The sequence below is a fragment of the Acanthopagrus latus genome, chromosome 5 (genome assembly GCF_904848185.1).
Source record: "Acanthopagrus latus isolate v.2019 chromosome 5, fAcaLat1.1, whole genome shotgun sequence".
In the NCBI taxonomy this organism is placed as follows: domain Eukaryota; kingdom Metazoa; phylum Chordata; class Actinopteri; order Spariformes; family Sparidae; genus Acanthopagrus; species Acanthopagrus latus.
The window spans coordinates 7,712,353-7,739,668 of NC_051043.1; the positions used below are offsets into that span (position 1 = coordinate 7,712,353).

A 27,316-nucleotide genomic window follows, 5' to 3' on the forward strand; every position below is an offset into this window, starting at 1 on the left:
ATGTCTTAATTTGTTGAAACGTGCAGAAACTCTGTATTTATTAAACCAAATTATGTTGTTTTTTATTTTTTGTTATGGATATATTAACTGATTTTGGGATTTCACTGATGTCTGACTTTGATCTCAAACCCTCAGATTGAGAGACATGACAGTTGTGCGTATGACTACCTGGAGGTACGTGATGGAAACTCTGAAAACAGTCCCCTGCTGGGCCGATTCTGTGGCTACGACAAGCCAGATGACATCAAAACCAGCTCCAACCAGCTGTGGATGAAATTTGTTTCAGATGGCTCTGTCAACAAGGCCGGCTTTGCTGCCAACTTCTTCAAAGGTTAGAGGTTGAGGGTTGTAAACTCATAACTGACGTTTTCCAGGAATTGACCTGTCTGCCATTTTCTTCCAAATATTAAGCTGTATGCAATGTTTTTTTCTTCACTTGTGCCGTTGAGTTCTGCTACCACCTTTGAATGGCACTGCTGTTGTTTTGGAGGGTTTCTCTTGTAAGCCACAGAGCCAGGGGGCCAGCGAAAAGGGTCTCAACATATCTTTGTGTTTTCAGAGATGGATGAGTGCTCCAAGCCGGACAACGGTCGCTGTGAGCAACGCTGTGTCAACACACTAGGCAGCTACAAGTGTGCCTGTGATCCAGGCTATGAGCTGGCTGCGGACAAGCGCAGCTGCGAGGGTAAGTACAGGGAGAGAAGTCACCAGGCCTGCTCAACATGTAATTTATGTGCTGAAGCACTTTATACAGTTAGCCACCCAAATACAATTAGTACAGTCATCCCTATGAGCCTGAAGAGATGCCAAGAGTGATACTTGTGCTGGCTGAGCACTACCTATTAAAGATTTGCGTCACAACAATGCAAGCATTATTTATATCTCAAATTACATGTTGTTGTTTAGGACCTAAATATTGGTATGTACTGCTTGTACAATACCTGGTTGACCACTTAAAGTAACAGCTCACCCCAAAATCTAAAATCCATATACAAATACATTTCTTCTCACCTGTAGAGCTATTCCTAGACTGTGCTGGTGTGAGCTAACGAGTTTTGGAAATATCAGCCATAGAGACGTCCGCTTTCTCTCCCGTATGATAGAACTAGATGGCGCTTGGCTTGTGGTGCTCAAGGCACTGAATAAAATGCAATTTAGAAACCCAACAGCAATGTCTACTCCCAGAAATCATGACCCAGTTCCTCAAGATAATCCACAGACCTTGACGTGAGCAGTATTATTTGGGCAGCTATTTTAGATGTAGTCTTAGTCTTTTGACCAATATGCTTATTAGATTCAGTGACATTTCAGTAGTTTTAATCCTCCATAGTTTTAGTGTAGCCTTAGTCTCCTTTACAGGTCCTTTACAGCACCGTGTTCATGATGGACCAACAATGTCACCGCACAGAAAGGAGGGAGCTATCTAACTAAGGTAGCTAACATGACAGCTCAGCACATGAGGATGTCATTTATATTTATGTCCTGCTCTGTCAAAAGCACCAGCCTTTTGTCCACGAATGCACACTTCTTTTTTCACAGTTATATGTTCAAAAGACAACAGTTCCTTCACAAAACTGCTCACACGAAGGTCTGTGGTTTAACTTGAGTAGCCAGAGATTTGTGGAAAGAGATGTTGCTGTTGAGAATTTCAAATGTATTTCTTTGGTGGTTTGTGAGCATCAGAAGTTGAGCGCTATCTAGTTATTATATTGGATCGAAGGCAGTCATCTCTACGGCTGATATCTTCAAAACTCAGCAACTCACACAAAGACAATCTAGCGTTTCTCTAACTACTGTCTACCCCGTAGAAAATCCACTATCACTGCACTGTTTTGGCCTTTCTTAAAAAAATATATATAGAGAGAGAGATGTTAAAATTAAAGACAAACTAATTAAATTGAAACACCACAATCTGAAATGAGAGGTTAACTCCAGTTCATACATAATGGTACAATAATACAGTGCACACAGTGCAACAAATACAATGGTATGTGCTCTCACATAAACGATCCCACAGATACAGGATCAGTTCAACAGAGAGTAGAGAACATTCTCACACCAACATTGCAATCAGCTCTTTTTTTAAACTAGATTATACTGTCATTTAAGTGAAAATATTGCACTTAGAAAACAGAAAGAATGTAGTAGTTTACAATTATACTTTAATTTACAAACCAAAGAAAAACGTGTGCCTTGTACCCCAGTTGTATGTAAAAATAGCTCAGTATTGTAGCTTTTGCCTCTCCAACATTTCAACAATGTCCACATGTAATAACTTGACAATCCATGTATCAACACAACATCTATTGTAGTTGGTAAGGCTCAACACAACACATAATTTCAGCTAAAAATAAGCAGGTGAGGGAATGGGTAACACCAGTTGTTGTGACATGTTGTGTATTGCATAACTGATAGAAAGCTCCAAGAGTCCCCACAGGCAGTAATCAGGCTCATACAGGACACACAGAGGATATTTCAGAGGGCTTTCATTCAACTGTGCGGTGCTCAACGTAACACTTGGAGCATGTCCTGTTGAAACATTTGGTGATTTAATTTATTTCCTGCATCTGTATCAGGCTTAACTGTTTGTCCTTGTCTCTACATGTTGTGTTGTCTGTCCAGCTGCCTGTGGAGGTTTCATTACTAAGTTGAATGGGTCGATCACCAGCCCCGGGTGGCCCAGAGAATACCCCCCAAACAAGAACTGCATTTGGCAGCTGGTTGCCCCCACACAGTACCGCATCACTCTGCTCTTTGACGTCTTCGAGACTGAGGGCAATGACGTGAGCACTGGGGTTATTTTGAATCGGCACGGGGTGGGTTTGTTCTGTTTTCTCTCTTGCACCACACAATTGCTAATAAATCCTTCCACTCTCCTTCTTGTGTTTCATAATTAAAGCAAATAAAATATCCCAGCGTCTTCACATGCTCTGTTCTTCTGCTCAGGTTTGTAAGTACGACTACGTGGAGGTGCGCAGTGGGCTGTCGGCTGATTCAAGGCTACATGGGAAGTTCTGTGGGGCAGAGAAACCAGAAGCTATCACCTCCCAGTACAACAACATGCGCATTGAGTTCAAGTCCGACAACACAGTGTCAAAAAAGGGCTTTAAAGCGCAGTTCTTTTCAGGTGAGACCTCTGGCAGTCTTTCCATTGAGTCACTCTGAGCTGCTAAATGTCATCCTGTAAAAGGAAACACTCACCAAGGTTGTTTCCTCTTGTGCACCCTCAGACAAAGATGAGTGCTCGAAAGAGAATGGTGGCTGTCAGCATGAGTGTGTCAACACCTTCGGGAGCTACAGCTGTCAGTGCAGGAGTGGCTTTGTTCTGCATGAGAACAAACACGACTGTAAAGAAGGTATTTCTTGTCTCTTTGATAGGTGAACATCTGTTCTTTTTCCTGAATTATCAGGGCACCAACGACGGTCAGTGAGCACATGCTTACATGTGACATAAAATGTTTGAGTTAGGGATGCATGACAATGGATTTCGATATCCAAAATACTCATCTTTTCCAACTTATTTTGGCCGATTGCTGCCCAACCTTCAACTGTAGTTCTTTCTATACAATTGCAGGGAAAATGTTTTTTTCCAGTTGTAGAATTTTGGGGGAAAACGCCAGTGCCAACATTGGAAGGTTAAAGAAAGATTACGATATAGATATATTGGCCGATACACAGAATTAGGGGTTATGCGATATCACGATAACCATAATATTAATATATCGTATTGATAATACACATGATAATAACGTCTCAATAATCGAGTGAAGACGTTCGGCTATATGCATCTTTTGTTTATGAGTTAATCTTGTCGCCTTTTCAGTAGTCATTAGCTGCTGTTGTTCTTTCTGTAAACTTTTCTTTACAGTCATGGGTACAGACTCACTCTACACCTCCCTACACTTGTATTTTGAGGTTAATTTATTTGCCAAAAAAGTGACAGAAAGCACAGTAAACAGAGTTTCATATAGATATCAAGGTAATATGATTATTCATTTGGTCACGACAATCATGTAGGACACAGTCCTGAACAGAATATTTTCATAACACAGTTATACCTCAAATGTGGTTATATTAAACTGTCTGAACTGGTTTTTTGGCATCTGAAAAAGATGCAATGAGGCAGGGCAATTTACAGTATAACAAGAAACATTTTTGTCCAAAATTGTATGGAATAATAACTTTCTCTAGGAATTTGATTATTATAAATCACCCCAAGCATCTTTTTTGCATTATGTTCTGCAAAAACAAAAAAATCATATCTGCATATATCACAGCATATACACCAATAAAGATATATCTGAGATGACAAATTTGGCCATCCAATGCACCAGTCGAGCACTAGTGGAATTAACATCATTACTATTATTGTGGTGGCCCTCTGGCAGATGCCGACATACAGTACGTGTATGCATAATTAAACACCAGTCATATCAGCAGAAACGTTAATTCTAGGCTGATGCCAATATTTTATTTCAATATTTCATGCATCTAGTTTGAGTGCAGTCTAAGTGTTGGACTCCATATCAGTGTGATACAGAGGTCTGTGTTGTCTTTTAACAGCTGGCTGTGACCACACCGTGAACAGTGTCAGCGGCACCATCACCAGCCCCAACTGGCCCGATAAATACCCCAGCAAGAAGGCATGCACCTGGGCACTCACCACCACTCCTGGCCACCGCATCAAAATTGTATGTGTCACTTCTTCCTGCTCACTGTATAATGTCAGTTGTCAGTCATGTAGTTATTTTTGTGTGGCTTGTTGTGTAATTGAATTGCTAAAGCCACTGGGGACATCTGTGTTTACTGTGCTGATGTCAGAAGCTGTTGTGCCAGTACTAATGATGATGTGTGGCTCCCCCTTCTGTTGTTATCGGCATTTTTGTCTGCTGTGTCACTGACGTGTGTTTCACAATGTAATTGAAAGTTAAGAACAACTGAAAGTTTTATTTTACATTTTCAACATAATCTGGTGTTTAATCCTCACAGTCACTCATGATAACCAAAAATCTATTGATATTTGATATGAAACAAACCTATCGTCACATTTGTTTGTTGTCTCCGGATGTTGCAATCAGCAAGCATTATATAATCAGGATCAAAACTACATATACATTGATTCCTTTGGGTAAAAAGGGTTTCTGTAAACATTGTTTTTAGTAATTACATCCATGACAATTTAGATATAATGATAAAGGTTTTGATAGCCTTGAAGTTTTTGGTTTAGGTGCCTTTGAAAAGGCTAAATCTTTACTCTGAAAAAGCTGTATGAACCCTGGATTTATAATGTCAAAGCAAGTCTCTGTTTCTAAATAACAATTAGAAGTTCTCTGGAAATAACCCATCACTGTCAACGTAATATCATTTGATTTACAGGCCTTCAACGAGATCGACATGGAGGCCCACCTGGAGTGTGCTTACGACCACATTGAGATTTACGATGGACGAGATGGAAAAGCTCAGAGTCTGGGGCGTTTCTGTGGCACCAAGAAGCCCCCACCCATCACATCTAGTAGCAACAAGCTGTTTGTTCGCTTCTTCTCTGACAACTCTGTGCAGAAGAAAGGCTTTGAGGCATCCCATACTGCAGGTATATGACAGGGCTGCTGAAGAAAAAACAGAATAGTAGCTGAAATGCTGTAAAATCTCCAAACCTTCACGTTTTGGGGGCATCACGTTGATTTTAGGTCAGTTACTCACATGTTATACATAAAAGATTTAGTTTTGGTTGCATTTCACCACCCTGTCTGAGAATGATTATGACTCATATGTAACAACAGAGTGGGTTTAAGACTCCTTTATATCTGGATGACTGTAAAACCACAAAGGAGCCAGAGACCACAGCAGCTACAGTTGTAGCTTATCAACACGGGCCTCCACCTACAAAATGTCCAACTTTTCTGTTCACAGAGTGTGGGGGTCGCCTGAAGGCTGAAGTCAAAACCAAGGACCTGTTCTCACACGCACAGTTTGGGGACAATAACTACCCCGGAGCCTCTGACTGTCAGTGGGTGATCTCAGCAGAGAAAGGCTATGGCGTGGAGCTCATCTTCCAGACCTTTGAGATCGAGGAGGAGGCGGACTGTGGCTACGACTACATGGAGCTCTTCGATGGAGCTGACACAAAGTCTCCACGGCTGGGACGTTACTGTGGCTCAGGGGTAAGAACGTTTTTCTAACAGCCTCTACGCTCTGAATGTCTCTTCTTTGACTGGCTGTACAGTATCACAGCAGGACTGTTCAGACAATTGTTCTGGAATTAGCACTGCTGTTGAGTAACCTTTGCCAGCAGTTTGTAAAAGGGCAACTTTGTGAACTACCCCTGGGCGTTTGATTCCATACTCCAGCTTTAATCGCTTTGTTCAAGTTGACATGTTCCTCTGGGTTTGGGAGGGTTGCTGTGGAGGCGTTTGTAGGTCGACACAAGTCGTCGCTCCCTGGGTGCCGATAGCCTATCAGAGTCTCTGGCATTGGGTTGTAACCGCAAATTAATCGGCCAATGCTGAGGCTGCAGCCGGTGTCTGGAACAATGAGGCCAGCAGGGAATGGAAACACAAGTTTCCTCAGGTCAGAAAACAGCTTGATCTCATTTACACACTTCAGTAATAAGCTCTGGCCTTTTACTCACGCCTGTTCCTATGAATCGTTTTGCTGGAGGGGACATAACACCCCCAGAACCCCTGGGGAGCGGCTCCTCAATCAAGTTTCCTTTTATAAAACAGTTCAAAAAAACTGACACAATTCAGTCCAAAGTAGGGTAAAAACTCATTATAGTGCAAGAAGGCTTACTTTTAGCCCAGGGGCTTTTCTCAGTTAAATGGTAGACTGTGTATTGCTGGCTGTACAATAAAAAAAAATGTAGTCCGCTCAAATCCCTTACCCAATAAACAAAGACTTATGGGCTATTGCAGTTATTTTCATGCTATGAATGGCAGCTTTAATCAACAGTCTGCTATTTTACAGTTGGTTGCACAAGCTTTGGCTGCTCCAACATTGCAGTGCTTCTCTTTGTCTCAGCCACAGCGCAGCTGCCTCAACCAACTAATTAATTTTCAGTTTGATGTTCTTAATTAATTTTCACAAGATAGAACTATTCTCAAAAACATCCAGGTCTAGTGTTGCATAGTTTCTGTGCTCACATAATGCAGTCAGAGGTGGTACAAGACTGGTAAAAGTATTGATTTCACTTCATTACTTGCAAAAAGTATCCTTCTCTATAATTCAAAGACTATTAAACTTAAAGTTGGAGTCAGTAGGTTTTGTCTGTTCATAAATGCACTAGAAAGATAGTCGATTGTTGAGTCTCGTTCCTAGGCGTCAAATACCAACATTATGGGTTGATAAAACATCCAGAGCAGAAACAAATTGAGATCATCCTACATGTGCCGACTGATTGGTTGGAATCAGTCTTGTGATGTTGGGAAGAGGGCCTGCAATGATGCAAAAAAAGAAAAGAAATAATTCCCCTCAATGCATTAAAACTCAAGTAACGAGCCTGTTTTAAATTGTAAGAAGTAGAGAGTACATGTGTTCAGTTGTAGGGAGAAAAGTAAAAAGTAAAAAAAAAAAAAAAAAAATACTGTTGTAGATACAGATACCTAAAAAAAAGGTATTTGTACTCGTACTTTGTTACTTCCCACCTCTGAATGCAGTTCAGAGTTTGGCTGACTTTAAACTCAGGACAGTAAAAATACATGAAGTGCTGTGCAGTATATGGTTTTGCTCAGTGAAGAAATGAGCTCCACTGAATGTTGCACCTGGAACTAATCATCAGAGTATATTTTATCCTTTCTTCAATAGCAGCCAAAGCCTTAATCAGAACAAATCTGGAGAGGGCCAGTCCTAGTCCCGGACCCTTACATGGCCCCTGGCTGCTACAGAACGAGCAGTTCTCTGCAGTCAGAGGCCATTCGTCATGGTCACTGATTTGACTTTAGTTTCAGCATGTGAGAAGTCTTTAGTTTTAATTGAAGTGCAGTCAAAGAACCAGAAAGCGGCAGCACAAATGAATCTGTTGTTTTGTCCCTCCTGACAGCCTCCAGAGGAGATCTACTCAGCCGGTGACTCCATTGTGATCAAGTTCCGCTCTGATGATACAATCAACAAGAAAGGATTTCACGTCCGCTACACCAGCACCAAGTTCCAGGATACACTGCACTCACGCAAGTGACCAGCGGGGGCCGGAAGGGGCCGCGCGGGGCAAAGGGGCAAACGGAGAGGCCCCCTGGGGAGGCGCCAGCCTGACGCTCGGAAACCTTCGGCCACCAAGATGAATCAGACACGACAGAACAGCCGCAAGACCACCAACCGCACCTCAGCTCCTAGGGGCTCTAGCTCCCCCCACAGACTGTGAGGAGTAAAGCCATTCTGCAGTACACCTTGTTTTTACCTTTTTATGGTTAGGATTGGGGTGGGGAGGATGAACGTCCACTTTAGGCGGACAGTAGGGGAAAATTTAATGACCCAGTCCCCTCCAGATATTTTTTTGTTTATTTCTTTTGTTTTTTAAAACATGCCTCCTAATTTGAGGCACAAAGGAAAACAGTGGATTCTCAGGACCTGTAGGAAGGCAGGCATCAGCCGGATAGAACCCTGCTTTTGTCGGGCCAGCCCACCACATCCAGGGAGAGGAGAGGAAGAGGAGGAGGAGTATGGGAAGGTCTCCTGCACTCCTCAATAATTGCTCTCCTCTCCTCACACTCTTATCCCTTTGGTTCAAGGATTCCTACCTATCTGTAAGAGGATTAGAAGGACTTGACTTGAGATTTTTGATACAGTATGTCAGTCAATTGCATGTAATTACAAGGAAAGAAGGAAAACTGTACAGTGACAACACCAGCATTTGTAATTGGCATTGTCCTGGCAACCAGGGGCAAGATTCTCGTTGTTACCATTAACAAAGAAATTAAGGAAGCAGTTATCTTATTAAAGGACTAATAAATGAATTGTGGTCCATGTCTTCTGGTTGGTAATTGCTTGCCTGATGACTGGCTATTACTGTACCTCCATGTATAAAGAAATGTGTATGATATTTCAAAGGGAACATGTGCTTTTCTCAACTCGAACCAGTTAGCACTTTACAGTGAATTGTTCCAAAATCATGAGCTTATGAGTTTTTGTGAAATGCAATGCCAGTTCACTTATTTTTAAATGCATTTTATCTCTCTTATTCTTCATTGTTTTTTTTTGTTTGTTTTTTTTTTTCCAATTGCTCCAATTAGTTCCTCGGGCATACTTGAACATTGTGTGTGCCCTGTAACATGGGGTAATAAAGATATGACTTATGTTTCAGTGTTGATTTACAGTTCTGATGTAAAATAATTTCTCTTCAGAGAAAAAAAAATGCCTTTTCTTGGTACAATGAAGTATTTCTCAAGAACCAAATGAGCCTGGGTATTTATTGTTATAGTAATTACATATATAATGTAAAGGTGGAAAGGTACTGTTGAAAATTAGCCCTATAATTGCCTTCTAATGTGTAGCCATTGGTCTATGTTGAATATACGATGTTGCTCACTCATTCCTTTTCTCCATTTATTTCTCGCTCAACACTTTGAGAATAATATTGTGTTACATTGCAGCAGTCTGACACACCTGTTTGATGTCTGACCTTTTGTTCACAATATTACCTGATGAGAACTGTGAACCTGTTTTGTGCCATTTCAGCTTAACCACGTCCTGCATTGCACCGACTGAGCTGCTGGTTGAGTGCAATCCAGGACCTGTGAGTAGGAGGAGTAATAGAGAACGGAGGACTTAAATGTCACAGTGCTCTGTGTTTGAAATGAGTTTCAGAAGTTCTTTTTCTAACATGAAGCAGACACACAAAAAAAACACAAAGCAAAATATAAATATCCTTTCTTCATCTCATCTCTGATACACTATTTATAGATGGAGCTTGTCAATTGAGACTGAAAGCATTTCCTTTTTCCACCTTGCTAAATATTCATTCCCGTACATGTTACCTCCCCCAGTAATTATTCCATTTCTAATCTGGTGTGCTTTTGTATGAAAACACGAGCAGAGCGGCACAGAAAACTGCCAGAGTGGCACGACTGAAATTGGCCCTCGTTCGACTCAACCCAATGAAAAGTGCTGCAAAATACATGCAGATGAAACAAGACAGTCTAAGTGAGACACTGTTTAAATGGGTCAAAACGTGTTTCAGAAATGAAGAGACATGATAAAAAGGTTACCTTACCACCATACCTTTTAACATAAACACATTTTCTTTTCATGATGGTATTTCACATATTTGTGATGGCTGTCATTTAGATTTTTCTGCATATTTTGTTGTTCTTGAGAGTAAAAACAGAGTAAAAAAAACAGTGAACCCAGACATATGTATAATTAAAAAGAGGGTTAAAAAGTTGACCCAAAAATGAGTTTCACAGAACATTTCTGAAGCTTAATGGTAAAACAGCGTTGCAGCAGTCTCCTAAACAACTGAAGTAGATGGGGATGTAAAAAAATCTTAGAATGGTTCAATGCAGCTCATCAGCTCGTGTAATCCTGGTCTCTGGAAGCCTTGAGGCCCCACATTTATTTGAAAAGATGTTATTTACACCCTTGGATAAGATTTTTTCTTAAAAGGGGCGTAAATAATGTCTTTTCAAATCAATGTGAGATCTCAGGGCTTTCAGAGACTTGATTCAGGCTAGACGATCTCATCTCGAGGATGTAAATAACATCTTTTCAAATCAATTTTGGATCTCATGACTTCCGGAGACTTGGATTAAACCGAACAAGCTGTGTGCAGCCACTTCAGAGATTTATTTTTCTGTTGTTTTTTTTAACGTTTCAACATAAGTCCCTACCTACTGTAGTTGTCTCGGAGAATGCTGCAGCGCTGTTTTACTGTGAAGCTCCAGAAATGTTTTGTGGACTACAAAACTTTCCATCGGCATGAAGGTAAACAGATAATGACTGAGTGTTCATTTTTGGGTGTACTTGTCATGGTAAGGTAGAAACTCTATTGAAAAGAACTGAGTGGTCCACAAAGCACAGACTGTAATTCAGTTTATTTCTAGATCAAGCAACATAACATCTTACCCTTTAAGAGAAATATTTATTTTTACATCAGCTGTACGTACTTGTCATTTGCAAGTAAATGAAATCGCCATGCAAGAAGTGCTCCTTGAATAAAACAATCGCCTACAGTTTCAAACAAATGTAAATGGACCTGACAGTGGAGATGTACTGATAATCTGCTACACTATTTCTTTTTTCTACTGCAACACAATAAAATGGTGCTCAGTCAAATAAAATGGGACTCCCTGGGATAAAAGTCTGCCAAGGTTTTTCTGCTTCTCCTCACAATATTTGTTTACATCCTCCCTACTTCTGTTTCCATCACGACGAGCAGGACTGCTGAACAGCTTCCTTTTGTTTAATAACCCGGCATGAAACTTTAATGCGCTGCAATTCAATAAAAAAATCTGAGCCGTTTCACATGAATAATTAACAACAGGAGATGTGACGCTCTCTCTACTGTAGCTCTCTCAGTAAACTGTGACTGCAAGCAAACAGTGGCAGGCCTTCATCCTGCTCTGTTACATAACAATGCAGAAGAAAACCACGCTGAGCTTTCACAAAAGAGAAGACCCGAGGCTTTCTGCACCTGTTTTATTTGACATTCACAAATAACACACGCGCACACACACACACACACACACAAAACAGAAATATACTGCTCTTGTTGAGTCAGTGCCTCTCCCTGACAGTTACTGTGTTATGTGGTTTGACAAATGACCCTCACCTTGACTGCGGGCCAGACCGGAGCCGGCGTCGATGGGTGCATGAGTGGTGCTCTAAACTGTGTGAGAGCAGAGGAGAGAGCAGAGTTTGTTACAGTGAGTGATTACGAGAGCGGTGGAGGGCGTGCTGAGGGTGCACCTGAGGGCCCGAACAGGATGTCTCCTTCGATTGGTGCCGATGACAAAAATAGAGACTTTGTTGGAGTTTAAGATCAAAGATGTAAACACGCTAAGGGTCATAAAAGTGGATGATTGCAGGGGTGGAATCTAAAGTGAATTGATTCAAGTACTGCACTTTATTACAGATTGGAGGTACTTGTGCTTTATGTGAGTATTTTGATCTAAAGCAAATTTAAAGGATAAGTCCACCAAAAAAAATCAACAATTACTCTAAAATAAGGTTAAGTTTTATAGTCCAAAAAAAATAATTCTGGATCTTCATGCTATTTAGGATTCTCCTAAAAAAAACGTGCCCTGCATGTTTAAGGTGTTTCTCTGCCCTGACACACCTGATTCAAATGAACAGCTCATCATCAAACTCTGCTGAGGCCTGCTGATGACCCCGTCATCAGCAGGCCTCACCCAAGTGCAGCGGGCCATGAACAACGCTGACATACAGGGAAGATTTAGGGTTTAAATAACTTCTTTTCAAATCAGTTTTTGGTGTACATATGATGAGCTGTATGGAGCTGTGAGTTTTAAAACGAGCCCCCATCTAATCAGGTTGTTTAGGAGAATGCTGCAACGTTGTTTTGCTGTCAAGCTCCAGAAATGTTTTTGTGGACTACAAAGACGTTCCACCTGCATGGGGCTGAGTAGATCTTGTAGGAGACTTTTTTTTTCAGCTTGTTCTTCACACTCCTACCCCACTCTATGTCAGATGCAAATATTGTGCAAACTTTGTATTTTTACTCCACTACATGTCTGACAGCTTTAGTTACTAGTTCCTGCCAGATAATAATTGTTGTTCCTGTACAGTGACTTTGAATGTTTATGATAATCTGAAGGATTAATTGTTTATGAGCTGGGAAAATACAATACTTTTGGATTCGAGACCAGTCATAGTGTGGTGTGTTAGCTTACCTGGTCACTGCCAGGGCGCAGAACACCCAAGTTGTTGCTCTTCTTCGGATCTTATAGAATATCTTATAGCTGTAGCAAACAGTCTATATAACACCTACAGCAGTAAAATGCAACATATACATAAAAAATTCAGCTGTAATATTGATCCAAACACAGTCAAAACACATTTTTACTGCACAATTAGTACTTTTGATTTACTGATATTACTTCCATAGTTTTACTGTAAGTTTTGAATGCAGGACTTTTACTTGTAGTGGAGTATTTCCTCAGTGTGGTATTTGTACTTTTACTTAACGATCTTAATTCTTCTCCCGCCCCTGACATCTTGTGGTATTGCCCAACTCTTCAGAACAAGTGTGAGCTGGCAGCATCAGAATGTGTGAGAGCAGCTTACTGGAACATTTACATCACACATTACATTTAACAAAACTCTCCATATAAATATGACTAGTACAACTTTAAATCAAGCCACATTAGGACATCATTAGCTTTGTTACAAATGTGGCTGAAAACACATTCAGTGCACAACTACGAGAACACAAAAAAAAGTGATGTTTCACTAGGTGGCCGTGAGCCATGTGAAGCAGGAACACTAATCATCACGGACGTCAGAGCGCTGCGCCCTGACAGCAGGTCACAGAACAGTCATCCGCTCTTCACAACTGAATAAGTTACACTGACATAAAACTGTGACTCAGCCGGCATTTCCCAACTATTCCTCAGATCATCTCCACCTCTCTGCCGAGGGCGATAACAGCTCAAAAGAAATACCTCAGCTGAATCATCATGTCAACTCTCCATGTGAGTCACAGTCATTTACACATCATATTTTAAAAGAGGTACCCAGTGGGTAACTCTTACAATCCACTGATCAACGCAAGTGAAATTAAACGATTTGTATGATGACAAACAGTTTCTAATCATGGAACTGATTCTGACATCTTTGTGCTGTAAAGTTCAAGATCATTTACTGAGCTGATATTCCTCCTGAACATGGGAGGAAATGCAGTGCTACAGAGGAACTCCTCTGTCTGACATCAGTGTGAGCTGGCTCACAATTGTAGTTTAAACGCTGATTGATTGCCAGGCCAGCGCTCCCAGCTGTCCTCCCACCCAGCACACGGCCGCTCCCAAGGCTGCAGCCGCCATCACGGCCAGGCCGGCCTTCAGCACAGCGCCGGGGGGTCTGTTGAAGCTGGCAGGGGCCATGAGGGCCAGCATGGCCACAGTCACAGTCAGGGTGAACAAGATGGAGACGGCGGTGTTAATGGCCACTATTTGGCCGAACTTGGCGAAAGGCACAATGACACAGAAGAAGAGAGGGACTGTGGAGATCGCTGTGGTGACGGCGCTGGACACTATGGCAACGCCCACATGGTTCACTGCCTCCAGGGTCCGCCTCTGCCTCTCGACCGGAGGCTCCTGCAAACACAACACGGTTTAATAAGAGGAGCCGCTCCTCTTTATTCATGAGCCTTCAGGGCGCTTCTTGTCTTATTAGATTCTAAATCTTTAGTCATTAGCTCGTTTCAGCATGTGTGTAAACAGGAAACATGCTGTGGAAGGTTTTCTAATTGCTCATCACCGCTGCTGGGGAACAAATTTACATTCCCATACCGAGTTACAACCAGACGTGGAGGGAAGGGTCTCCCCAGCCAGCAGGTATCCCTCCACCAGGTGCAGACAGTAATCCACCGAGGATCCCACGAGTATGGACAGAGAAATGGCCTCCACTGCTCCCATCTCCCAGCCCAGCCAATACATGAGCGCCACCACCAGACAGATCACGCCTGTTGAGGGCCAGAAACTCCCAATTAGGCCTGAATGTTCCGTTTTAAAACACATTTCCGACTGTCACCTCCAAATCTACGGCTGCGTCTCTTACCTAGAATGGTTATGAGCACTGGCAGCAGCAGCAGAAGATGTGCAGTAAACACAGACACAGCTGCCACACATATGGCCAGGGACAGCAGCAGACTCCAGAGGGCACTCTCCACACCTACAAGAGCAGTATATCATCAGATTTGTGTTTTCAGTTTGCAGGAAAAACAAAAAAAAAACAACACTTCTCAGACATGCAATCTCACTTGCCTATGATTTCCATGAAGATCTGCTTCCAGTGCTCGCAGGTCTGGAAGCCCCGCTGCAGGGCGGAGGACTGCGGGAGGGAGGCGAGCTGCTCCTGGATGAAGTTCTCCCACTGGAGGAAGTCAGAGTAGGTCTGAAAGGAGGATTTCCCTTTGTATGTGGTCTTGCGGAGAGAGGGGAGGCAGAGTGTTGGACACAGCAACAGCTGAAAGTGATGCGGAAATGTGCTGCACTGTGGTGCCGGGAGATGAAAGCTGAAAGATGAAGGGACTCACAGACTCAAAGGCCATGGACAGCCAGCGGACTTTGCCCCCATGCATTCCCACCGCGCCGTGGGACAGCTGCCCCGGGAGCAGGTTGGGTTCAGGGAGAGAGTGACACTCAGGATGAAGCAGAGGCAGAATAGATGACAGTTTGTTGCCTGAGAAGAACAGAAGGAGGACGTCACATTTTGACAGACTTATGATTATTTAATTTGAAGTTCATGTCGTACTTTATCTGGCTTTTTGTTGCAATGTTTTTTCAAGCACATTATATCCCAGTTTTTTGCAAGTTAAATTCAGTTTTAGAGATGCAGCTACTGATTATATTCATTACTGATTAAAGTGTTAACACTCCACCCGATTGATCATTTATTTGATAAATATAAAATGTCTGAATGTAGTACAAACTGGACATCCAGATCTTCAGATGTTGTCCTCTCCTGTGCTGTGATTCTTCTCAAACCCTCCCAAAATATAAATTATTCAGCAGGGGTGGCAACAGAACACACGTTTATTCAAGCAGAAATACAGATACTTGCTGAAGTACTGATTGAACTTCTTGAATGAATTGAAGTGCAGTCTCTCAAATGGACTCAAAGTGGAAAGTCTCCCATTGGAAGGACATTTCTACTGGCCATATCTGTCCAAGTTCACTGAACCTCACGTCATATTAATATCATTCCAAGACTTTTAAACTTCAAAGTAGAATAAATATGATTTATCCGAGCTGTTCGTAAACACATCACAAAGAGAGCTGATGGTTGAGTCTCTTTGCCAGGACTTCAAATACCAACAGTTTGGGTTGGTAGAACGTCCCGAACAGCATAAGATTAAAACAATAAGAAAATCCAGGCAGATGGCTGCGGGGTCTCTGCAGTCACGAGACACTAGTATGCTTTTTCTCCCCATTCGAGCCCCCGTCTCTGTCCATCTCCCTTTGTTGTTTTGTCTTGCTATGTCTGCCAATGCGTGATGTGCACTGAGATGTTGGGAAAGTGTTGTGCAAAATGAAAAATAATCTTATAAATCCCCTGAAATGCATTAAAATTAAGGTAACGCCTAGGAGTAAAAGTACAAAGTTGTCAGGAAAATAAATAAACTCAAGTAAAGTACAGTCAAAGTATTTGTACTTTGTTACTTCCCTGACTTGAAATGGTTATAGGTGGAATGGATTGAACTGTATCAGCTTGATTAACTTTAATAGAATTGTCTGATGATATTTTATGCAAAAATAAAAGATTTTGCTGTTACCTGATGGCAAACACTGCGCTCCCCCGGGCTTCACAAGTTGTTTGTTGGCACTTATAGATTTACACATTTGACAAAGATGCCCCATTTCCTGGAAAATATCAAAGTCTGGATCCAGTATGATGCTGCCCTTTGGAGAGAATTAAACACAACGTCAACCACATGAGAACATCATTTACAAATCAGCCAGACCTACTGACACAGGTGTGACCCTCACCATATCTCCAATAACGTGGTTGTCCCTGCGTTCAGTTCGGTTGATTCCCAAGATGCCAAACACGACAAAAACCATCGCCCCGGTGTCGACCAGAGGACGCACCGCTGGATGGCCACATGCTCCGCCGCTGCACGGGTTAAAGCCAAGTGTTTTGGATGTTTTCTTTTTTGCAGCAGACGAGGGATCTTTGAAAATAGAAACAGGTAAAAATCTCTAAACAGCACTTATTTATACAGTAATAAATATGAGTAGCAGTCAAGCACTGTTGAAAATCCCCCAGAGAGTGGCACTTAAATAAGTTATATTTTGATAGAAGTGTCACATCACTGCATTTTCTCTATTTCAAAGCCTCAATGAGAATAAATAACATAAAAAAAGACATTTCAGCAGCGTGACGCATGCAGGGAAAACAGTTTTCCTGATGGGCTAACAAACTGTACTTTATGTTAATGACACTTTCTGACACTGTGACACCGGCTCGCTCACCGCTGGAGAGAGGAGTATAAAAGGTTCCCCGTGTGGGTCCATCAGGCCCAGAACTGATGCCACAGCCAGGAGGGCTGACACACACTCGGCTTGGGTGAGGTCTCAGGCGGCGCTGGGCAAAAAACAGCTTCCTGAGATGGAGGGGGCAAAGCTGAAATGACGAATTGTCCGCTAAAACAACACGACAGTCCTTTTTAATGTGATTTTTCCTCACCTGCTGTGCTGCTGCGGAGACAATGCTGCATAAAAGGAAAACTCTGGCGTCCAGCCATGACGGGGGTCACATGAGGTGGATGTGATCATCCAGCTGGGGTACGGGTGGTACACATGGGAAACACACACTGTCATTCTGGTGGTGTAATTGCTGCGGGGCTGATTATAAGCCTATTCAAATAAAACGAAATGAGTTACACTCCACTTTAGCAGCGTATATGACAGTTGGGAGACATCAGAACTTAGCGTGGGAAATAATCAAGTGTTTTGCTCCCTAACCTGAAATGACGACACCTCTTGGTGCTCTGTGCTGCATGATTTCCACGGGGAGGGAGTGCTGGTGTTAAGGGAGAAGCGGTAAAGGGTTGGAGAGGCTCCGAGGTCCAACTTCGTTATGTACACCGTAAGTAAAGGGCCTAAAAGAAGCAGAACAAAGCGCAGGATTTGAAAAAAAAAAGTAGAAACAGTATTGAATAAGTTGATTTCACTTTTTTCAGCGCTGGATGTTTTACCTGTTTGATTGGTGCTTGATTTTACGGAACTCCGAGGGGCAGTGGCGGTTGTTGTGATCGGGGTCTGCTGATGTGCAGAAAACTTGAAAGATGAGGAGGAAATGTGGGTGTACAGCGGGTGTGGCTTCTCCATGAACACACCTGCAGAACACAAGACGCAGCTCATAAATTTACTCTGGATCTCGGAGGTCAGAGGCGAGGCGTTTCCATCCCCTGCCGCAGTCTCACCTGAGCACATCGGGCAGGAGATGCCTTGACCGCTGAGGTTGCTCCTCAGAGCCAGCAGAGTCTGGAGGTTCGTGTCACGGCGGAAAAGAAGGGGGGCATGTGTGGCCGGCCTCAGGAGACAGCAGCAGCCGGCAGATAAGAGCAGGACCAGGAGGAAGACACCTGGGCAGACAGGAAGACAGTAATAAACAATGGCAGAGAGGAGGGTCTGATGGAGTAGATAGAGCAGCTGAGGGACACATCAGGAGCAGGGATCAATTAAAGTCACTCCTGCAAAGAGAGAGGATGAATACTTCATGACGGTGCTTGTTCTTCCGCTGACAGATCCCTCAGGCTGCAGAGAGATTACTACATTGCTTCAACAGTTTGAGCTGGTGGTTAAACTCGTGTCTAGAACGTAGATAAAGAGCTCGGCACATAAAATCAACAAAAATCAGATGATGGAAATATCTCCCTGTCTTTTTAGGTTTTTCTCGGCCCCGTCACAATCTTATTCAAGCTCTTATATCAAATCTCACCTAGAACGAGCTTTCGTCGCTTCACAGCTGGCTCTGCCACCAAGTGCTTCAGGGCCCACTGGAGATTCGTGCTGACCACGCCCACATGCCGCTGCCCTGGAGGGGACGGAGGTGTCTCCACTGACAGGGAAAGAATGGCTGCATCAGCGTCTGTGTCACAGGAGCCTGATCGAGACAAAGACAGGGAGCTTAGTGGTGCCTGGACAGAAGCGCTTTACGGCCCGGACTCATTACCTCTCCCCATTCTCCCCCCGTTCACTCGTCCACTGCTAGGGAGATAACAATCTCACCTGGCTCCATCTCCACTGACAGGAGTGCCACATCGTCATCCTCATCTGACAAAGGGCTGTGGCTTGCTGACAGGCCTGAAAATCGCTTCCAGCTACGGAGGGAGGAGGAAGTTTAGGGAGAGAGACAGCTGGAGGGATCACATCTTGCCTGCAGTGTCGCACAGCATGCACAATTAACATGACGCACAAACGTAAGGGGAAAAAAATCGACTCACCGATTCAACCAGGCATGTTCCTGAGGCTCCACACACTCAGTCCAGACGCACAGCGCGGCTGGCATCAGGACCGACACACAGAGCCAGCAGCAGCTCACAATGAGCGCCATGAAAAGACCAAAGTCATGCACGGCTGGGATCTAAGAGCCAGTTCAATGAGACACTGTGTAAAGGACCTTGAAACATTCAATTTGAGCTTATCGCGTGAAAATGGCTGTCTGCTGAGAGAGGCACTTCTATTCATCCACAGCAGAGGAGTCATTTACACCCGCTGTACTGAATTCTGTTAAGGGGTGCATTACTCTCCCATGATTACCTGAGAGAAGGTGTTAGCAGCATATGCAGCCGCAGTGGTGAAGGAAGTAAGGAAAGTAGCTCGGCCAGCTGTTTTAATTGTGTAGAGCATTCGCTGCTGCGGCCGACGCAGATGAGACGCCTGTCTGAAGGTGCTGATGAACACAAATACATCATCCACCCCTGAGCAACAGTGAGAGAGCAAAAGAGCTGCCTTATTACATATTATTGTAAGTGTACTGTGAAAAGGTGTCTTTTTACAGTCTTTTTTAAAGGAAAAGTTTGACTTTTTTTTTCTACATTTCTTGTTGAGAGCTAGATGAGAAGCTGTTAATATGAACTACCACTGCTGGAGGATGGTGCATTGTGTTGTCTTATGTGTTGGGCGGTCTCTTGGCCTGTCCCTAGAAAGTCCTGTCTCCACTTGTTGCCAGAGTCGAAAGAAAACAGGATAAAGGAAAATATACTGACAAAGACAGTCAGTCTCACAGTTTGCTATTAAAAAGTCCTCATATCATTGTTTTATATCGGATAATTTGATAATAAATTTGAATTATCAAAATGTAAAGCCACGACAAAGAGTTTTTACCTGGTTATGAATGTCTCAATTTGATACCAATGCTTCTATATGAGCAATAAAATCAAATGAAATGTAATGGTTTCTATGTGGCCACATATGAGTGCAGACACCTTTTGTTTACATTTTCCCCGACAGAGTTACAGGAAGTAGTACATTTAAATACCAGTTAAAAAGGAGCAGGAGGAGCATTTTCCTTCATTTTCCTTCATGATTTTGACAACTATTTCTAAAATAAAACAATTGCTAGTTATACCAAGTTGCTATATTTTGTTTGTCTTGTCACTTCAGGAAGTAGTATTCAGACCAAGAAACAGCCTGGAACAAACCTCAGTGTAAAACATAAACGTACTGTTTTCACACTTCAGTCGACATGTTCATTTGTGAGCTTTAGAGATGTTTGTAAGTGGAGCTTGTTGCCATTTTGCACAGGGTCGTGCTAGATGTTTTTCCTAGTTTTCAGCCTTTTTTCTAAGCTAAGCTAACCAGCTTAGCTTGGCAGAGGAGACATGATGTACAGACATGAGGGCGGTGTCGATCTTGTCATCTGACTCTTGGCAAGAAACAAAGTAAGGGTATTTTCCAAAGTGTCAAACGTTTCCTTTAAAGAACAAATTGGTGTATTTCTTATCTTCTCATCTCACCAATGCCGATGATGACAAAGGCAGCGACTCCATTGAGGATGCCCAGGTACCTCACACCAAAGACAACATGGTACAGAAAAAGAGCCATGAGGCAGCTCAGTCCAATGCTCGCGAGTCCAAAGAACGTCAGAAACACTGCAGAGAGACCAGAAATCAACATCAGTCAGGAGCTTGTGAAAAACGTGCAACCAAGTGACTGACAGGAACGGGCTCAAACATCCTGCACACACGGCCGCAACTGGAATCAGGAGCAGGTCATACTGTACCAGAAAAGGAGGTGAGGACATAGACGAGCACGGTGATGCAGGCTCCGCTGATGACAGCCAGCATCATGTCATTGTGGAAGGTGTGTCGGACCTCGTCGTCAAACAGCTCTGTCCCCCCGTACAGCACCTTCACCTGGCTGGGACGACAGAAGCAGACATCAAACATCACGTTTCAGCTGCAGTAACTGTAATAAACGTGCAGTGATCTTCTCCTGACCTGGTAGATTGCTCGGCCAGGATGTCTGCATACTGGACCACAAAGTTTTTGAAGCGGGATCTTTGCTCGTCAGCTCGGTCCTGCAGCGAGTAGTAGGAAGGCAGAGGAGCCCCGAAGTGGATCTCACTACGCAGGAGAGAGGAGGAGAGGTGCTCGGGGGAGAGACTCTCATCCACGTACCAGTAGAACTGTGGGTGGGTGATGGCCAGACTCAGAGAACCTGGAAGCGCATGCATGGCAAATCAGCACCGTTAGGAGGACCCCAACAGGGATCACATTATGATCAAAAGCCACCTTCTTTACTGGGGACTCACCTTGTATATCAGCAAGGTCTGGGCCCATGCCATCATAGTATATCTTCCCTCCCCTCTCACTGGGGTACAGGTAAGACAGAAGCGAGCTGGGCGGGGAGCAGTAGGACGGTCCCAGAGGAAGATCCCTCAGCATCTCCAGAGGCTTCCAGCAGAACTGATGGAACTGTGGGTGCTGCATGAGCAGACGCTCCACGTGGTGAATCGTCTGCAGGCGCTCTGGGGTGAAGATGTTGCGATCGCCCTTCCCTTGAGCCACAAACACCAGCTCGATCCTCCACAGAGCCTGGGTCTGCATGTAGTAATTGGGAGCAAACCTGCGCCTCCTGATGAGTGGCAACGTGGAATTTCCATCCAGCGACATCGCTTCCTCCTCCTCGGCTCTGTGATCTGAGCTCTTGTGCTTCCCCATTTCCTCCTGACCCAAATGAGGCTCTGTCCTTTCATCTGCTGCTCCCCTCGTCTGATCATCTCCTGCATTTGAAGGCTCATTCTGAGGAGTAGATGACCTCGTGCCTTGGTTATCTGTCCTGTTGAACAGTCCGTGTCTGCCCAGCTGCTCCAGCAGAAGCTCCCGCAGGGCCTCCGACTCTCCGTCATCTAGGTCTCGCCTACGTCTGTCCCAGGACCCCAGCTGAGTCTTTACAGCGATGGTGAGGGCATCGAAGCGCTCGGCCGAGAAGTGACTGTGAACCTCAAAGGCACTGTAGGAGAGGTCTATGTCCAGAGGAGGGCAGTAGAGGAGCATGTAGGCAAACAGGGCGCATGGTAGCAGGACAACTACCCCTAACACCACTCCGCTGGCACAGGGCTGCGTGTACACCCAACCTACTGCCCTCCACAGCCCACAAACCCCAGCCTCCTCAGAGTAACACCTTTGCCTATCTGCATGCACTCCTCCATCATCTTCTTCCTCCTCCTCCTCCTCGTCCTCTTCATCCTCCTCCTCCCCTCCCCAGCTGGTTTGAAACAGCAGCGGCTCATCCTCCACATCCATGCTGGCACCTGTCAGGGACACACAGCACCACCTAATCATCGCTCACTTAGAGCACCACCCCTTCCTCTCGGGCAGGTAAGCATGAGCGCAAAATAGATGTCTGAGCCACCGGCAGCCGACAAAATGAAGGACAAGGTTACTTCCAACGTGAAGACGTGAGAATTAAGTCTGTCCTCAAGCAGCTGTCAACAAAAGGGCTTCCACTGGCAGCTCGCTGGGAGCAAACAGAGGAAGGGGAGACCTTTTTTCTCTCAAGGGCTTTGAAGATGAAATGGTCTGCTGAATCCTGCTTTGAGATGCTGATCACAAGAGCTTGGGGGTGAGACAGGCTAAAAGCTGTGATTTAATTCTTCTCTCTTTCGAGCCATTATCACCCGGAGAGAGTCTGACACAGTGCTGGTGGCTTTCTACATATCAGCAGTCAGAGGAGCTGTGTCTGCTGCTCAGCTGCAAATTAAATCATCTCACTTGTCTAATTACTGACAAGAAGAGCAAGTGGGATATTAGACAGTTGTGGAATAAGAGAGGGTTCATCTGACTGTGATGGGCAACCTTTGACTAATAGTGTCAATAGGTGCCCACTCCTCCACACACACGATACTGCAGGCAGTTTGCATTCAGGTGGCAGCGAGCCTGCTAACTGCAGCAATTTATCTGGTCTCCATAGAACTATGCTTTAAGGTCAGCCAGGTAAGACAGTGAATTTTGATTATGTTTAAAAGATAGCTGAGCTCGGCTCTGCAGCTGAAGAGATAATCCATCATAAAAATGAGGAATTTACAAGTTATACCAATAAATCAATATTTGTAAAAATGACCAAGATTTCTGGTGAACCGTTGAGCTCCAGATGAAGTGGAGGTTATACAGGATATACAGGATTGTTGTTTGGGCTCTTACACCTGAATGAGTGTGAAGACAATGTGCTCATGTCTGCTGCAGAAAATCACCATGTGTGTGCTGCCGCTGTGTCCACAAAGTCAGACCACAGTTCAGTGATAATGGATGCACTTTCATGGCAACATCATTACCAGCCTCAGCTCTATAGTTTGTCACTCTGCGAGAGATTTTAATGTTCCCAAATGTCCACAGGACTTATATATGCTAATGTGGCTTTATGCAGGATTTGTTCGTTTATAGAGGAGATAAGAAAGCCTGTTGAGTCAAGAACCAAAAGCCACACTGTGTCTAATACTCTGTGAAAAACAGGCCTATTTTGGGGCCTTTTTTAATCTGCACAACATTTCCTTTTATTAATCATCGTGTCATCCTACTGCACACAGACAAGGACACCAGTGCCCTTTATAATGGGAGTGCAGCAGACCAGCATCTGCACGCAGTATGAACATGAACTCCCTCTTCGTTTTGGAGGACAAATTCATTAATGGTGGAAGAATAAGTTTGGGTATTTAGAGCATGAAAACATGCAATCACAACAAAATCAAAAGTATTTTCACTTAGTTTTGGATTCCTTGTATTTTTATAATCATATGGATAAATGTGTTTCTTTCTACAGGCTGTAATTTACTGCATATCTGCACCCATCACAGGCTGTTATTTCAAAATGAGCATTGTTATTTCATAACACACTGTTATCCGCTTTTGCCCCTTCAACCGTTTTTCTGTCCAAGTAATACAACCAATTACGTGACCAATCCCTCACAGAAAAATCAGCGAGATATAATTGTGCATTTACAGTAAATGAAATGGAACGCAGCTGCTAATTTTGCTAATTAGATTACTGTAATCCTTTTACATTTCATCTCTGCCTCTCCAGCTTGTTTTGATGATGGAGCTCTCATCAGTGGAGGATACGAGGAGGCTCGCAGAGAAAATATAACGAGAGGAGTGTAATGGAGGGAAGAAAAGCCTGGGGAATGACTGAAGCCACACACACACACACACACACACACACACACACACACACACACACACACACACACACACACACACACACACACACACCACAGCTGTCACCCTCCAACCAACCAACACCTCAGAAATCTGTGAAAAGAAGTTTTCTGCTGTTTAATATTCATTTCAATACCTAACGAGATGATGATCTCCACGGATCCACTTCCGTGTCCGTTTCAACATCAAAACAGGCAGATTGGAGGCTCAGATGTCAAAGTATGACCGTCTGAGGAACTCATTAGAGACATGCAGACACAGTGCCTATCAGAAATTAAAACAGAGGACAGCTTATTCCTCTTTACCTGCTGTTTACTTAACAACAGACAGAGTGTCTGTAAAGTAGAGAAAAAGATAACTACAGCTATGATTCACAGCCTCAGGGACACATTGTTTTATCTCCTCTTGACGGTTCTGACATTTCTTCGCATCCAAGAACATTGCACCTCATGTTCAATAATTATGAGCGGTGTACAGCTGCAAAAGCACTGCGAGCAGTCAGCGTGGAGCCTGGTATAACTAATGTGTTTACAAGCTCCCAGAATTGTACATCCAAGATTAGGAGGAACAGTCAATTTAAACCCTTTGCAGGTGTGGATCAAAAATAAGAGTGTAATTTGGCATCCTGCCTTTGTATTCATCAGAATGAAAGCTGCCTACCATATGGCTCTGTCCATATAAAAGCTACGTTGTACTTAATTGTGAGACTGGGTTTCTTTGTGATGCAGTTTTAAACTCAAAACTGGGACAGATAAATTCACTGAGGCCTGAAATCAACATTTATTTGCAGCTTCAGAGGTATGAAATCTTGCATTTATCGCTTCAAAGACGAACCTGCTCTTGTATTACGCACACTGTGTGACTGTGTATTGGACCCCCTCACCTTCCCTCACGTAGAACTCAATTTTGAACTTTCTGAGAGGCTTTTCTTATTGAATTTTTTATCAAACAAGTGCCGCTCAGGTTGCCACGCTGTACCTGCCTGCCTGTTTGAAGCGCAGCAGCTGTATCTGATGGACTCCAGAGATGCTGTCTCGTGTGTCGTGTTCAGCGAGTTGTGAGCAAAAACTGCGGGGGGAAACATAAGCTCCACCACACATAGATTTTCTTATGTATTTTATCCTCTGATAAAGGATAAGGGGTGGTTAAGCTGAGTGTCAGCGTTTTTACCCTCCGCTACATCTCTGGGTTGCGTCTGAAAGGTGAGGATGGAGCTGCGAGCCTGAACCCATCACCTATAATCATCTCTCTCTTCCCTCCCTTGGCTTGCCATCCCTCACTCTCTTGCCCTTTTCTTCCCCACTATCCCGCTGCTTCTTCTCGATGTCTCTATCTTGTCCACAAAGGTGAGAGATTTGTAACCTTCATTACTGACAGCAGCTAAAAATAACGCCATACCCCTCTAGTTTATCTCTTCTCCATCTCATCCAATATGGATATCGCATGCTGCCTCCTGCCCCGCACACACACACACACACACACACACACACACACACACACACACACACACACACACACACACACATTCAGGCTGGTGTAAACTCAGCCAGTATACCACCTCATTTACGGGGGCATTGATTTCAGCTCTAGTGCTCTATGAATATATTCCTTATGCATGAGTGCTCAGCAGGATGTTTATGGCAGACGTGACTTTCTTTTCTCTGCGCACTGGGAATCAGGAGTCAAGTCAAACTCTCGAGATCTATTTGCACCTAACAGTGGTGTTCATTTTCTTATTGTCGATGAAATCATGCTCGCACTGAAGGAGGCGTAAAGCTCTGTGCATGGTGCCTGAAGCATCCTGTGGCTGTACTGTGCATTTTCTCTCACTCTCTGGAGCAAAATTGAATAAATACTCCTCGTTCCAAAGTGATTCTATTTTTTTTTTTTTTTTTAAATCTGCCAGCATATAAACAACAAATTTAAACACACAATGGGAGCTAATTTCCCAAAACTTATCTGCTTCAGAGTTACTCGGATGAAGGATGCTTGCATTCCAAGCTGCCTGCAAGCAGATAGGATAAGCTTTTATTGATTTCTTTGACTTTCTCCATCATTCCCCTGATAATTGCACAGCTTACCCCCTCCATAGTTCATATGTTTGGCAATAAATCAGGCAAACACAAAAGCCTCCATATCAAAGCAAATGTCTGGGGACACTTACCTGATGAGAGGAGAATGACAGGTGGAGCGTTCAGGCCTTCTGGGTCCACTTGTGATGCGCTGAACTTGTGCTATGCAATTTCATCCCCGCCATGCTCTGATGTGGATTAAAAAAAAAAAATTTAAAAACCAATCATTTACTGCTTTATTGTCATAGTTAATAACTCAACAAGAGAGAGAGAGAAAGAGAGACCAAGGGAACATCCACTTCTCCCCCAACACACACACACACACACACATACACACTCTCTTAAGGAATCCTCTAATCTCAGCAGTTAATAATGTGTTGTTTTTCTCTCCTTTTATGCTCCCCGGTCCTTTTCTCTCTCTCTCTTTCTCTTTCGTGCACCCTCCCCTCCTCTCTTACCCGGTTGTCCAGGCGACAGAGTCAGTGAGAGACATTTCTTCCCAAATGCTCCTCTCTCTCCCATGGCTTTGTTCAGCCTGCTCTGCTGACTGGCTCACCAGCGCAGGAAAGACGAGGAGGGGGGATGCAGCCTGGGAACCTCTGTGAGCCGCTTTTGGGGGACAGGTGAGCCTTGGTGGGTCTTGGAACTGACTCAAAATGCGTTTTGGACTAGTTCCACTTTGATTCCGCTGGTTTTACGTGACCAGTGGTACGCAGCTGTCATGAGACTGCAGCACAGCCCCCTCTGTTTGAGTCAGTGTTGGTATGGTCTAGTCTAGTCTCAGTCGGTGGGGAGGTGGGGTGTGTTATAAGAGGGGGTGATGAGAATAACTGGCTACAGTTGGAGTCAAAGTGAAGGCAATTTAAAATAATCACCAGAAGAAAGAGTTTATTAGCCTGTAGTCATTTGTTGT

General features: G+C 43.7%; 2 protein-coding genes across 3 annotated transcripts in view; one reads left to right on the forward strand and one right to left on the reverse strand.

The window, feature by feature from the left end:
- bmp1a (bone morphogenetic protein 1a) overlaps positions 1–9,516 on the forward strand; it is a 38,834-nt gene extending 29,318 nt beyond the window's left edge. Inside the window, exons 12-20 of one of the 2 annotated variants that reach the window (XM_037097085.1) lie at positions 136–331; positions 560–685; positions 2,623–2,816; positions 2,947–3,127; positions 3,231–3,356; positions 4,564–4,691; positions 5,377–5,590; positions 5,911–6,161; positions 8,036–9,516. In XM_037097085.1, coding sequence (XP_036952980.1) covers positions 136–331; positions 560–685; positions 2,623–2,816; positions 2,947–3,127; positions 3,231–3,356; positions 4,564–4,691; positions 5,377–5,590; positions 5,911–6,161; positions 8,036–8,170 — 1,551 coding nt within the window. In that variant the 3' untranslated portion in view covers positions 8,171–9,516. The remainder of the gene's footprint in view (positions 1–135; positions 332–559; positions 686–2,622; positions 2,817–2,946; positions 3,128–3,230; positions 3,357–4,563; positions 4,692–5,376; positions 5,591–5,910; positions 6,162–8,035) is intronic. The other variant, XM_037097086.1, reaches the window with a different exon arrangement.
- A 205-nt stretch (positions 9,517–9,721) lies between these two features.
- On the reverse strand, positions 9,722–27,062 carry disp3 (dispatched RND transporter family member 3). Its single transcript, XM_037097083.1, has 22 exons — positions 26,862–27,062; positions 26,496–26,591; positions 21,430–22,431; positions 21,116–21,335; positions 20,899–21,035; positions 20,633–20,767; positions 19,434–19,594; positions 19,118–19,257; positions 18,903–18,994; positions 18,613–18,777; positions 18,095–18,256; positions 17,867–18,007; positions 17,634–17,770; positions 17,356–17,525; positions 17,142–17,272; positions 16,656–16,840; positions 16,442–16,568; positions 15,203–15,348; positions 14,931–15,090; positions 14,725–14,838; positions 14,457–14,629; positions 9,722–14,261 (listed from the first exon to the last, which is right to left on the reverse strand). Exons 3-22 carry the CDS (start codon positions 22,421–22,423, stop codon positions 13,905–13,907), a joined length of 4,047 nt encoding a protein of 1,348 aa, XP_036952978.1. The 5' UTR covers positions 22,424–22,431; positions 26,496–26,591; positions 26,862–27,062; the 3' UTR covers positions 9,722–13,904.
- Between the last annotated feature and the right edge of the window lie 254 nt (positions 27,063–27,316).